At 43.0% G+C, this 13,015-nt stretch overlaps 1 protein-coding gene across 2 annotated transcripts in view; it reads right to left on the reverse strand.

Moving 5' to 3' along the window:
• The window catches only part of si:ch211-212o1.2 (uncharacterized protein LOC492735 homolog), a 138,081-nt gene extending 134,857 nt beyond the window's left edge, over positions 1–3,224 (reverse strand). The window contains exon 1 of one of the 2 annotated variants that reach the window (XM_043706932.1): positions 2,827–3,224. In XM_043706932.1, the coding sequence (XP_043562867.1) occupies positions 2,827–2,974 (148 nt within the window). In that variant the 5' untranslated portion in view covers positions 2,975–3,224. The remainder of the gene's footprint in view (positions 1–2,826) is intronic. The other variant, XM_043706931.1, reaches the window with a different exon arrangement.
• Positions 3,225–13,015: the final 9,791 nt, after the last annotated feature.

A 13,015-nucleotide genomic window follows, 5' to 3' on the forward strand; every position in this document is an offset into this window, starting at 1 on the left:
TACTAGTAGTATTTGTCCTGCTCTATATTTAGTCTATGTATTTAAATAAAATAGTCAGTTTTAATTTTAAGCTCTTTAATTAAAAAGTTTGCAGCATTTAGAGTTTTAATTTACAGTCAAAAGTCAGAACCTAATAATTTTGTATGGCGACTGAGAAACTGTCAATCATAGACGCTTGATAAACCAGAGATCCTTCAGCATAGCATCATTTGGGACTAAACAAATCCAATTCAACAAAGATATAGCTTAGCTATGATAGTGAAAGATTCAAAACAGAAGACAACTGCAGGATTGCACAGCAACGTGTCCCAAGATGATTTGTTTTCCAAATAATATTATTGTTTATAGGATTCCTCTGTGGAATCTTGTATCTGTAAGCTCTCCTTTTTTTTGAGTAAAGTGGATGTGCCCTTCAAGAACAGAAGTCGCATCAACTTCCCACCACTGGTGTCAATTCCTATTGTTACTAAAAATAGAATCAGAGGGCAATTCAAGTGGTTTCCCTTACAGTAATGCCAACTGAGTGAATCCACTTCACACAGTTGTACTGAGGGTGGACAGGCTAGACAGAGGTATGTAAAAACAATTACTGCAGATGCTGGAAACCAGATTCTGGATTAGTGATGCTGGACGAGCACAGCAGTTCAGGCAGCATCTGAGGAGCAGTAAAATCGACATTTCAGGCAAAAGCCCGAAACGTCGATTTTACTGCTCCTCGGATGCTGCCCTAACTGCTGTGCTCTTCCAGCACCATTAATCCTAGACAGAGGTATGTATCCATTCAAGATCACCAGAAATCCAATATATACTATCCTTGCTCAGCATCACTGGATGAGTCAATTCATTCCTCTTTGTATTCACTAGTTGACAGCAATGTTAATGACATTATGTCATTTGTTTTTAGTAGATGGATGCAGAATCTTTAAATAGCTTTAAGGCAGAGGTAGATAGATTCTTTATTACCAAGGGGATGAAAGAGAATATGCAGGGATGTCGAGTTGAGGTTAAAGTCAGATCAATTATGATCTTATTGAATGGCCAAGTGGCCTAGTCTTGTTCCTTAATGATATGTTCATAGTTTATTTTTAGTCCCTGCCAGAATTCCGATTCTCTCACTACTGATTCCATCTCTCTCACAGCAACATCTGGGCCTCAACCAGACTGTATGCAACCTCAGTCTCATATCTGTCCCCAAGATATATTTTCAATCTCATGTCCATACTGTCACTAAACTCCTTTTCCACCTCAACAATATCACTCATCGCTGCCCGTACTTCAACTCTTCTGTTGCTGAAACCCACATCCATGCTTTATTACCTTCAGATTCAACTATTCCATCACTCCCCTAGTTGGCCTTACACATTCTACTCACCATAATTGTGCTGTCCCTGCCCTAACTTGCACTGAGACCAATCCATTAATTACCACTGCTCTATACTGGCCCTCAAGTAAACAATGTCTCAGTTTTAAAACTCATTTTTTGTTTTCAAATTTCTCCACAGTCTGACCGCTCCCTGTCTCTGTAGTCTCGTCCAGCTCTACAACCTGCCAAGATATCTGCATGCCTCTAATTTCCAGTCCTTTGAGCATCTCTTACATAAATCACTCTACCAGCAGTTGGTTATGCCTTCATCTGGCTAGACCCCAAAGCTCAGGGAATTTATTCCTTAAGCCTCTCTACCTATCTTTCCTCCTTTAATATATTCCTTAAAACCTAACTGCACACAGCAAAAGGTTGTCCCAATATGTTATATGGCTCCATATGATATTTTCTTTTAAGATCGTTTTGAGACATTTTATATTGGCTCAGCACAAAATGAATGCAAATTGGTGTTGTTGCATCAAAAAGTCACATGCCCAAACTTCCTCACTTGTGTTAATCAATTGCATTTTAAGATTCCACTTCTTGTCAGCAACATTAAAAACCGATTTTTTTTGAAAGCTAGACTTGCATTATTAATATGGCTCCTTTTACAGCATCAGCATATCTCAGTGCTTCATGACCAAATTACTTTTTCAATTATAGTCATTCATAATGTAGGAAGTGCAGCTAATGTGCACAGCGAAAATGACAATGTGATAATGATTATTGACCACCTGGTTTTGAGAAATTGGTTTTGGATAAATATTGGGCCAGACGCCAGAGAGGACTTCCCTGCACGTCTTCAAGATAGCACCCATGGGATCTTATTGGCCCATCTGGGAGACTGGTTCATCAGAAAGATGCCATCCTTGACACTGGGCCACTCTCTAAATAGAGCTCTGGAGTGTCTGAAATGATCTGCCCGAGTTTCTGCAGTGGGATTTGGACCCACAAACATCTGACTCAAAGCCCAGGGGGTGCCACCGCCCTCACACGTGATGCTGTAGCACTATCTAAACTGCAAGCTCCAATAACTTAGCTACCTCGGTGTCCCTGTTTGACCACCCTGACAATGCAATGGAGCGATCAGAATCCTGAACTCAGCGGCTCCCTGTACAGTTCGGATACACATGCTTTGACAGCAGCAAGGGGTAGAAACATGGACCATTGCACCTTCCAGAGAAGTAGTGGAGCGTTACAGCGGGGCAAAAGAAAAGGGGGAAAACAACTTGATTAGTTCTGGTTTGCTGTTAAAGGGTCAATGTCACGTCCTCTTCTTAAACTTCCAGAGACTACCTGTTGTCATGGCGTTTCTGCTCTGTAAGGGGAAAGCACCCAGTGGTACTTGCTGGGTAGGAGCCGAGCCGGGCTGGTATGGGCACTGCCTTGTCTCCAGCCCTGACTGGGGGGAGTGTGCCCAGGGGGTGGGTGAGTGAGTGTACCCGGAGTGCTCCCCTGTTTACCTGGTGAGTAAAGCTGTGCGAGCTCCTTGGCCCCGGCGTGCTGTGGTCCCCAGCGCGGTACCGTGCTGCTCCTCGCCCCGGCTCCGTGCTCGTTACCGTTCGGATCCTCCTCGGCCATGGAGCGCCGCTCAATCTCCGGCTCGTCCATCGTGCGGAAGGCAAGGAGCACTCAAATCAGCCCGGGGAGGGACCTCCTTCCAAAGCTGCTTTCCCCTCCCCTCGCTGGCTGGGATGGAGAGGGGGGAGGATCAGGTGAGGGCCCGAGAGCCGGGGGAAGATGCTGAAGATCAGCCTCCCCAGCACCAACCCCGGTCCGGAAAGGACGTGCGTGCGGTGGAAGCAGGGGCGGAGTGTCTGCCCCAGTCTGAACCGCTCTCACTGTCAGCTCACTCACTGCAGCGACAAAGTTGGAGAGAGAGAGAGAGACACTCAGAGGTTCTCAACTCCAACTCCAAAAAAGTTCAACAGCACCATCCAACATAAATCTGGCAGAAACCGGAGGCTTGGTTCCATTCTGCATGAGATTTCCCTCATGATGGTACTCTGTGGGTTCAATTTGCCTTGATGTTCAAAGACAAAGGGAGGCTGACGGATTTCCGACCCTCCAGCTCAGGGGATACAGAAAGTAGAGGTGTTCATGTCTCCTCTGTCCAGTCAGGGGACATTCCTACAGTGCCCACCCCTTTGTTGGCTGCTGGAATTGGGAGAACGGGTAGCCATGTGGATGTGGGAGAAGGTAGCACGGACAAAGTGATGCTATCAACTGCATAAATAAGATTAAGATCAGCTCTGTGCAGTTCCAGCGTGAGAGACTTTGAAGAGTTTTATGGCAAATATTCTTTCATGGGTGACGCTGGCTGGGCCGGTACCTGTTGCCTATCCTGGGTTGCTCTTGAGAAGCTGGTGGTGATGGTGAGCTGCCCTCCTGAACTGCTGATGTCCAGGAATGGTTTGTTTACAAAAAGTGACCAAGTTTTGAGCAGCCACACAGAGAGAGTATTAAATATGTCCCCGATAAGCTGTGGTCTGCTGGACTCTGCATAACTTGAAGATAAAATGAGATCTGGAATTGTACATATCTGGGGAAGTGGACCATCTGTTGTGCATGGACAGCATCAGGATGATCATCACTGATGCTAAAGAGCATTGAAGCAATGATTGTGTGCTGAGAATTTCAATAGGAGCAAAATTAAAGGAGCAATAGATGAATGTCATGTGATAGAGCTGGTGTCACCTAAGGGGAAGTGGAAGGAAGATTGGAGAATGATAATGGCATCCAGACTAGAATAAAGTCCTGGCTGTACTGGGAATTATTAGATGAAGAGGAGACAGAGGTTGAAGCAAACAATTTCAATTTTCAAACAAGCAAATCTCTAGGCTTCTTACAGCTGGAGCTGAAGGAATGGATGAAAAGAGAGAAATTAAACAGTGAAGTGACTTCCAGAAGCCATTTGATACAATGCCACACAACTGACATGTGAGGATAGTTCGAGCTCATGCAACAAAAAGACAATAACAGCATGGATACAGAATTGGCTAAGTGACAGGAAACAGAGACTACTGATTAATAGATGCCTTTAAGGCTGAGACAATGTTTATCGTGGAGACCTCTACAGTCAGAGTTGGAACTATTGCTTTTCTTGATCTAGGTTAATAATCTTGATGTACTAAACATATTTTTTAAATTTGCTGCTGGCATGAAACACGAATGTGGAGGTGCCAGTGTTAGACTGGGTTGGACAAAGTTAAACATCACACAACACCAGGTTATAGTCCAACAGGTTTATTTGGAAGCACTGTAGCTACGTGACAAAGGAGCAACACTCCAAAAGCTTGTACTGCCAACTAAACCTATTGGACCATAACCTGGTGCTGTGTGATTTTTAACCATGAAACTTAAAAGCATTGAAATATTGCACCCAGTTCAGGGGACCATGCTTTAGGAGGGAAGTGAAGACATTGGAGAGAGTGCAGAAGAGGTTTGTAAAAATGAGTCCAGGGATGAGCAATATCATTTAGGAAAATGGAGTTGAGAACCTGAAACAATTCTCTTTAAAGAAGAAATTTAGAGATCTCAGATCAGGAGATCTGACCAAAATGTTCAAAAATATGAGTGATTTGGTTGGAGTAAATAGGATAAAAATGTTCCCACTCATGAAAGGATTGTGAACAAGAAGGCACGGATTTAAAGTTACTAGTAAAAGAAGTAAAAGTGATATGAGAAAAATCTTTACCATGCAGCAAGTGTTTAGGGTTTGCAAAGCACTGCCTAAGAGTGTAGTGAAAATGGATATAGGTTGTTGTGCTATAACGCGATAGCTATTTCCTCATGCTATGGAAAACCACTACAGAAAATTGCGCTAGTAGAAAATTGCTATACCCGTTCAGTAGAAAGTACACATTATCCAAATAACATCCACAATTCATCAATCGCATTATAGCCAATTCGCTCTGACGAAAGGTGTGTTATTGCAGAATGGCCTGTCTTGTTTCATAAGAGAGAATATGCATGGTCTCAGAGAGAAGTCAGAGGAATGGCACCAGGTGAGTTGCATATTTGGTGAGCTGGTTCAGACGTGGCCGTGTTCTGTGTTGTATTAATTGTATGATGAGATTCATTGGAGTTTGAGACTTGCTTTACTATCATTGATGACAAAAAAAAGTCTGGTCATGGAAAGTAAGGTAGGCTCTTTCTTGAATCCTGATTTGGCAGCGAGGTAAAAACAATGACTTCCGTGACTATCTGGTCAGGTCCATGCTCCCCAACACCCCACCCTCCCATCCTGGCACCTTCCCCTGCCACCGCAGGAACTGCAAAACCTGCGCCCATACCTCCCCCCTCACCTCCATCCAAGGCCCCAAAGGAGCCTTCCACATCCATCAAAGTGTTACCTGCACATCCACCAATATCATTAATTGTATCCGTTGCTCCCGATGCGGTCTCCTCTACAGAAGAGCGCTTTAGGGAACATCTCTGGGACACCCGCACCAATCAACCACACCACCCTCTCACTCTACCGAGGACATGGAGGTCCTGGGCCTCCTTCACTGCCGCTTCATCACCACCCGATGCCTGGGGGAAGAACGCCTCATCTTCCACCTTGGAACACTTCAACCCCAGGGCATCAATGTGGACTTCAACAGTTATTTATCTCTCCACCCTGCAGGGACTCTGCCTGTATTCCTGATGAAGAGCTTTTGCCCGAAACGTCAATTTTCATGCTCCTCCTCAGATGCTGCCTGAACTGCTGTGCTTTTCCAGCACCACTCTAATCCAGAACCTGATTTGGCAGCACCCACACTTAAAGGTATGGGGTGGAAACTGAATCAAGAGGAACAGAGTTATTCAAACCCAATGGAAAAGACAAGAACATTTAATAAAGTGAAGGTATCAACAATAGCATAAGGGTCATAGAAATTAAAGGACTAGCATTTGGGAACTGCAGTTAGAGGGTGGAATGATAAGCAAGTGCAAGCAAATGTTTTTCTCAAAGAGGTGTGGTAGTAAAGGGGGCAGTACTGTGAATCATGCAGAAGGACTGACGTCATGAATAGAAAGAGAGATCAAGCAGAGCTCAGAGAAGGCATTGTCAAAAATCAAAACCTTGAATTTGGCATGATCAAAGGACTGTCCAAGGCTGAGTTTATATAGCATAGTGTTCAGTGAATGCAGAAGGAAGAATGGTGACTGGACGAGGAACTGAGAGAATTTAGAGATAAATTAAATGAAGCATTAAGTTGTTCACCACAGTATCTCAGCAAAGAATAGAGTTAGGAGAGCTCACTGAAGAAGCTGCAATGAGGCTTCAGGGAATGGTAGACAATGAGACGTAAGAGTGAAGGTGGAAAGGTTGATCGTGGATAAATTAGGATAAAGCATGGAAACTGTGTCATAACTTCCAGGAATCTCATGTGGCTATCCCCATCTCAAACAAATATGTTGTTTTGGAAAAAGGAGGGAGTGATGGACTCTCAGGGGAATGTACCACTGACAACCAGATTTCTGGCACTGAGACTGATTGTAATGTATCAAGGAATATGCCAGGTTCCAAGTAATCAATTGTGATAGGGGACCATCTGGTCAGAGACACAGACAACCATTTCTACGGCCGACAGTGAGACACCAGATGGTGTTTTGCATCCCTGGATCCAGGATCAAGGATATCATAGAGTTATAAAGATATACAGCATGGAAACAGACCCTTCGGTCCAACCCATCCATGCTGACCAGATATCCCAACCCAATCTAGTCCCACCTGCCAGCACCTGGCCCATATCCCTCCAAACACTTCCTATTCATATATCCAGCCAAATGCCTCTTAAATGTTGCAATTGTACCAGCCTCCAACACATCCTTTGGCAGATCATTCCATACACGTATCATACTCTGTGTGAAAAGGTTGCCCCTTAGGTCTCTTTTATATGTTTCCCCTCTCACCCTAAACCTATACTCTCTAGTTCTGGACTCCCNNNTCCGACACTCCAGGAAAAAAAGTCCCAGTCTCTCCCTATAGCTCAAATCCACCAACCCTAGCAACATCCTTGCAAATCTTTTCTGAACCCTTTCAAGTTTCACAAAATCTTTCCGATAGGAAGAAGACCAGAATTGCACGCAATATTCCAACAGTGGCCTAACCAATCTCCTGTACAGCCACAGCATGACCTCCCAACTCCCTCCCAACTCCTTTACTCAATAGTCTGACCAATAAAAGAAAGCATACCAAATGCCTTCTTCACTATCGTATCTACCTGCGACTCCACTTTCAAGGAGCTATGAACCTGCACTCCAAGATCTCTTTGTTCAGCAACACTGCCTCGGTCATTACCATTAAGTGTATAAGATTTGCTTTCCCAAAATGCAGCACTTTGCATTTATCTGAATTAAACTCCATCTACCACTTCTCAGCCCATTAGCCAATCTGGTCAAGATCCTGTTGTAATCTGAGGTAACCCTCTCTTGGAGAGAGAGCAGAATATTCTCAAAAGGGAAAGCAACCAGCAGGAGATTGTTATACACATTAGAACTAACGACATAGGAAAAGAAAACGATGAGATTCTGAGGAGACAATATAGGAAGTTAGTCAGGAATTTAAAAAGGAGGTCCTTGATGGCAGTAGTATCTGGATTACTCTCAGTCCCACAAGCTAGTGAGGGTAGGAATATGAGGATAGAGCAGATGAATGCATAGTTGAGGAGCTAGTGCAGGGGAGAAGAGTTCCCATTTTTGGATTATTGGAATCTCTTCTGGGATAGAAGTGACCTGTACAAGAAGTACGGATTGCACCTGAATTGGAAGGGGATTAATATACTGGCAAGGAGATTTACTTGAGCTGCTCGGGGGTAATTTGGGGGGGGTCGTGTTGGGTGGGACCCAGGGAGATAGTGAAGAAAGAGATCAATCTGAGACTGGTACAGTTGGGAAAAAGAGTAAGTCAAAAAGTCAAAGCAGGCAGGAACAAAGTAGAGAACGAGGTAAGACTGACAAATTAAACTGCATTTATTTCAATGTAAAAGGCCTAACAAGGAAGGCAAATGAACTCAGAGTATGGTTGGGAACAATAGACTGGGCTATCATAGCAATTACAGAAACGTGCCTCAGAGATGGACAGGACTGCCAACTTAATGTTCCCAGGATACAAATGCTACAGGAAGTATAGAAAGGGGGGGCAAGAGAGGAGGGGAAGGGGCATTTTTGATGAGAGATAACATTACGGGTGTACTTAGGGACGATATTCCCAGAAATACATCCAGGGAAGTTATTTGGGTGGAACTGAGAAATAAGAAAGGGATGATCACCTGGTTTGGATTGTACTCTAGACCCCCCAATAGTCAGTGGAAAATTGAGAAACAAATTAGTAAGGAGATTTCAGTTATCTGAAGAATAATATTGGAGGGGATTTTAACTTTCCAAACGTAGACTGGGACTGCCATAGTAGTAAGAGCTTGGATGGAGAGGAATTTGTTGAGCCTGAACAAGAAAACTTTCTGATTCAGTGTTTGGATGTACTGATTAGAGAAGGTGAAAAATTTGATCCACTCTTGGGAAATAAGGCAGGGCAGGTGACTGAGTTGTCAGTGGGAGAGCACTTTGGGACCAGTGACCATAATTCTATTAGTTTTAAAATGGTGATGGAAAAGGATAGACCAGATCAAAAAGTTGAAGCTCTAAATTGGGGGAAGGCCAAATTTGACGGTATTAAGCAAGAATTTTAAAAGTTCTTGGGGCGGATGTTTGCAGATAAAGGGATGTCTGGAAAATGGGAAACCTTCAAAAATGAGGTAACGAGAATAAAGAGACGGTATGTTCCTGTTGAGGTGAAAAGAAAAGCTGGTACGTGTAGAGAATGTTGGATGACTAGAGAAATTGAGATTTTGATTAAGAAAAAGAAGGAAGCATATGTCAGATATAGCCAGCAAAAATCAAGTGAATCCTTAGAAGAGTATAAAAACAGTAGAGGTATGCTTTAGAGGGAAATAGAAATTGAGATTTTGATTAAGAAAAAGAAAGCATATGTCAGATATAGCCAGCAAAAATCAAGTGAATCCTTAGAAGAGTATAAAAACAGTAGAGGTATGCTTTAGAGGGAAATCAGGGGACAGGCAAAGAGGGGACATGAGACAGGATTGGCAAATAGGGTTAAGGAGAATCCAAAGAGATTTTACAAATATATCAATGACAAAAGGGTAACTAGGGAGAGAATAAGGCCCCTTAAAGATCAGCAAGGTCACCTATATGTGGAACCACAGGAAATGGAGGACATACTGAACAAGTATTTTGCATCAGTGTTTACTGTGGAGAAGAACATGGAAGATAGAGAACATGGAGAAATAAACAGCTGCATCTTGAAAAATGTCCATATTAACAGAAGGAGGTGCTGAATGTTTCAAAATGCGTAAAGTTGGATAAATCCCCAGGACCTGATCAGATGTACCCTAGAACTCTGTGGGACGCTAGCTGAGATATTTGTAGCATTGATAGCCACAGGCAAGCTGCCACAAGACAGGTTGGCTAACATGATGCCACTATTTCAGAAAGATGGTAAGAAAAAGCCAGGGATCTACAGACCAGTGAGCATTGGTTGTGGGCAAGTTGTTGGAAGGAATCCTGAGGGACAGGATTTTCATATGTTTGAAAAGGCAAGGAGTGTTTAGGGATTGTCATCATGGCTTTGTGCATTGGAATTCGTGTCTCACTAACTTGATTGAGTTTTTTGAAGAAGCAATGAAGAGGATTGAGGGCAGAGCAATGGACGTGATCTATATCGACTTCAATAAGGTGTTTGACAAGGTTTCTCATGGTAGACTGTTTAGCAAGATTATATCACACAGAACAGAGGGAGAATTAGCTATTTGGATACAGAACTGGCTCAAAGGGTGGTGGTGGTGGGTTGCTTTTCAGACTGGAGGCCTGTGACCAGCTGTGTGCCACAATGATTGATACTGGGTCCACTTCGTTTCGTCATTTATGTAAATGATTTGTATGTGAACATAGGAGGTATAGAGTCATAGAGATGTACAGCATGGAAACAGACCCTTCGGTCCAACCTGTCCATGCCGACCAGATATCCCAACCCAATCTAGTCCCACCTGCCAGCACCCAGCCCATATCCCTCCAAATCCCTTCCTATTCATATACCCATCCAAATGCCTCTTAAATGCTGCAATTGTACCAGCCTCCACCACATCCTCTGGCAGCTCATTCCATACACACACCACCCTCTGTGTGAAAAGGTTGCCCATCCTTGTAAATCTTTTCTGAACCCTTTCAAGTTTCACAACATCTTTCCGATCGGAAGGAGACCGCAATTGCACGCAATATTCCAACAGTGGCCTAACCAATCTCCTGTACAGCCACAACATGACCTTTCAACTCCTGTACACAATACTCTGACCAATAAAGGAAAGCATACCAAACACCTTCTTCACTATCCTATCTACCTGCAACTCTGCTTTCAAGGTCTCTTTGTTCAGCAACACACCCTCGGACCTTACCATTAAGTGTTTAAGTTCTGGTATGGTTAGTAAGTTTGCAGATGACACCAAAATTGGAGGTGTAGTGAACAGCGAAGAAGGTTACCTCAGAGTACAATGGGATCTTGATCAGATAAGCCAATGGGCTGAGGATTGGCAGATGGAGTTAAATTTAGATAAATGTGAGCTGTTGCATTTTGGAAAGGCAAATCAGGACAGGCCTTATACAATGATTGGTAAGGTCCTGGGAAGTGATGCTGAACAAAGAGACCTTGGACTGCAGGTTCATAGTTCCTTGAAAGTGGAGTTACAGGATAGTGATGAAGGTGATTAGTATGCTTGTCCTTATTAGTCTGTGAGTGTAGGAATTGGGATATCATGGTGCAGATGGACAGGACATTGGCTAGACCGCTTTTGGAATACTGCATTCAATTCTGGTCTCCTTGCTATAGGAAGGATGCTGTGAAACTTGAAAGGGTTCAGAAAAGATTTACAGGAATCTTGCCAGGGTTGGATGTTTTGAGCTATAGGATGGGGCTGAATAGACTGGGGCTATTTTCCCTGAAGCATTGGAGGCAGTGGGGTGACCTTATAGAGATTTATAAAACCTTGAGGGGTATGGATGGGTAAATAGGCAAGGTTTTTTTTCGCCTGGAGTGAGGGAGTCCAAAATTAGAGAGCAGAGGTTTAAGGTCAGTGGAGAAAGATTTAAAAGGGATCTAAGGGGCAGCTTTTTCACGCTGAGGGTGTTGCATGTGTGGACTGAGCTGCCAGAGGAAGTGGTGGAGGCTGGTACAATTACAACATTTAAAAGGCATCTGGATGGATAGGTGAACAGGAAAGCGTTAGAGGGATATGGGCCAAATACTGGCAAATGTAACTAGATTTATTTAGGCTATCAGGTCGTCATGGACAAGTTGGACTGAAGAATCTGATTCCATGCTGTATATCTCTTTGATTCTACGAAGACCAAAAGTCAAGATGGGACTTCCTAACATCAGCAATGCTACCCATTTGCCAGTTTGGACAGGGGTGTGATACAAAATGTACCAAAATATCAGTAAGGATAGAGAAGTCACCATCTTTTGGCTTCAAATAAATCCATTATACCAGTGCACTCACAAATGAAATATATGGGAAGGGTCTTGATTGCAAGGAAAACAATATTTTGGAGAATTGATTGACAAAATAGTTCTAGCATAACATCATAGATGAAGAAGTTGGCCTCTGAAAAGTGATTATGTTGACAGGCTTACTGTGCTTGGAATTTAGAAGAGTGAGAAGTAATCTCATTGATTCTGAACAGCTTGATGGGGTAGATGCTGAGTGGCAACTGAGAACTGAGAAAGTGTAGTCTCAGGATAAGACATTGTCCCTTTAGGATCGATGAGGGGAAATTTCTTAGAGGATTGTGAATCTTTAGAATCCCCACCTTAGAGGGGTCTCTGTGCTTAGATGTGGAGTGCCTTTAAGGGCAATGAGATTAGACTGTTCGACTCTCTAGAACTCAAGAGAATTGGGAATCAGTGGAGTTGAGGTTGAAGGTGATCCATGATTTTATTGACAGGTGCAACAGGCTTGAAGAACCACATGCCCTACTCTTGCTCCTGTTTATTTTGTTCTCATCGGTCATTTATTTGTAATCAACTTTATTTTGAACCTGTTGGAGTGTTTACAGGGCACTTTAACCAGTCACTACGTTCCTTTACTGAAGTGTTGTAATGCAATATTTATTCCAAGACTGTATTTGATTAAGGTTCCATTTGATTGTTGCAGTGTGTTTTGCACTGCAGTCAGGGCCAGAAAACTGATAGAAGAAGAGTACATGATGCAAAAACACAATATGGAACACAATCACAGGTTCAGTTGCCATCATAAATCTGTAGCCTGAGATTAGGCTACAAACCTCAAAATATCTTTAATTCTTGAGTCTCCAATTCTCTCCATTGCTCTGGATTCCAAAGATTAAATTGCATTATTCAGAAAACCTAGGCAATACAGATGCTTAGATGTCTTTTTTATTCCAAATAACAAATCCGTATGATTTTTAAATAAAGTCAAACAATATTATTCAGTCCAATGGACATAGTGATCAACTTTCCTAAGCTCAAGAGCTGGACAAAAAATTTCATGCTGTCAAAGAGATACAAGTGTTAATGTAACATACTCACTGATACTGATGACAGCTAGCTACTGTTAATCATTAATTTACTCGTTA

This window comes from Chiloscyllium plagiosum, chromosome 17, assembly GCF_004010195.1.
Source record: "Chiloscyllium plagiosum isolate BGI_BamShark_2017 chromosome 17, ASM401019v2, whole genome shotgun sequence".
NCBI lineage: Eukaryota > Metazoa > Chordata > Chondrichthyes > Orectolobiformes > Hemiscylliidae > Chiloscyllium > Chiloscyllium plagiosum.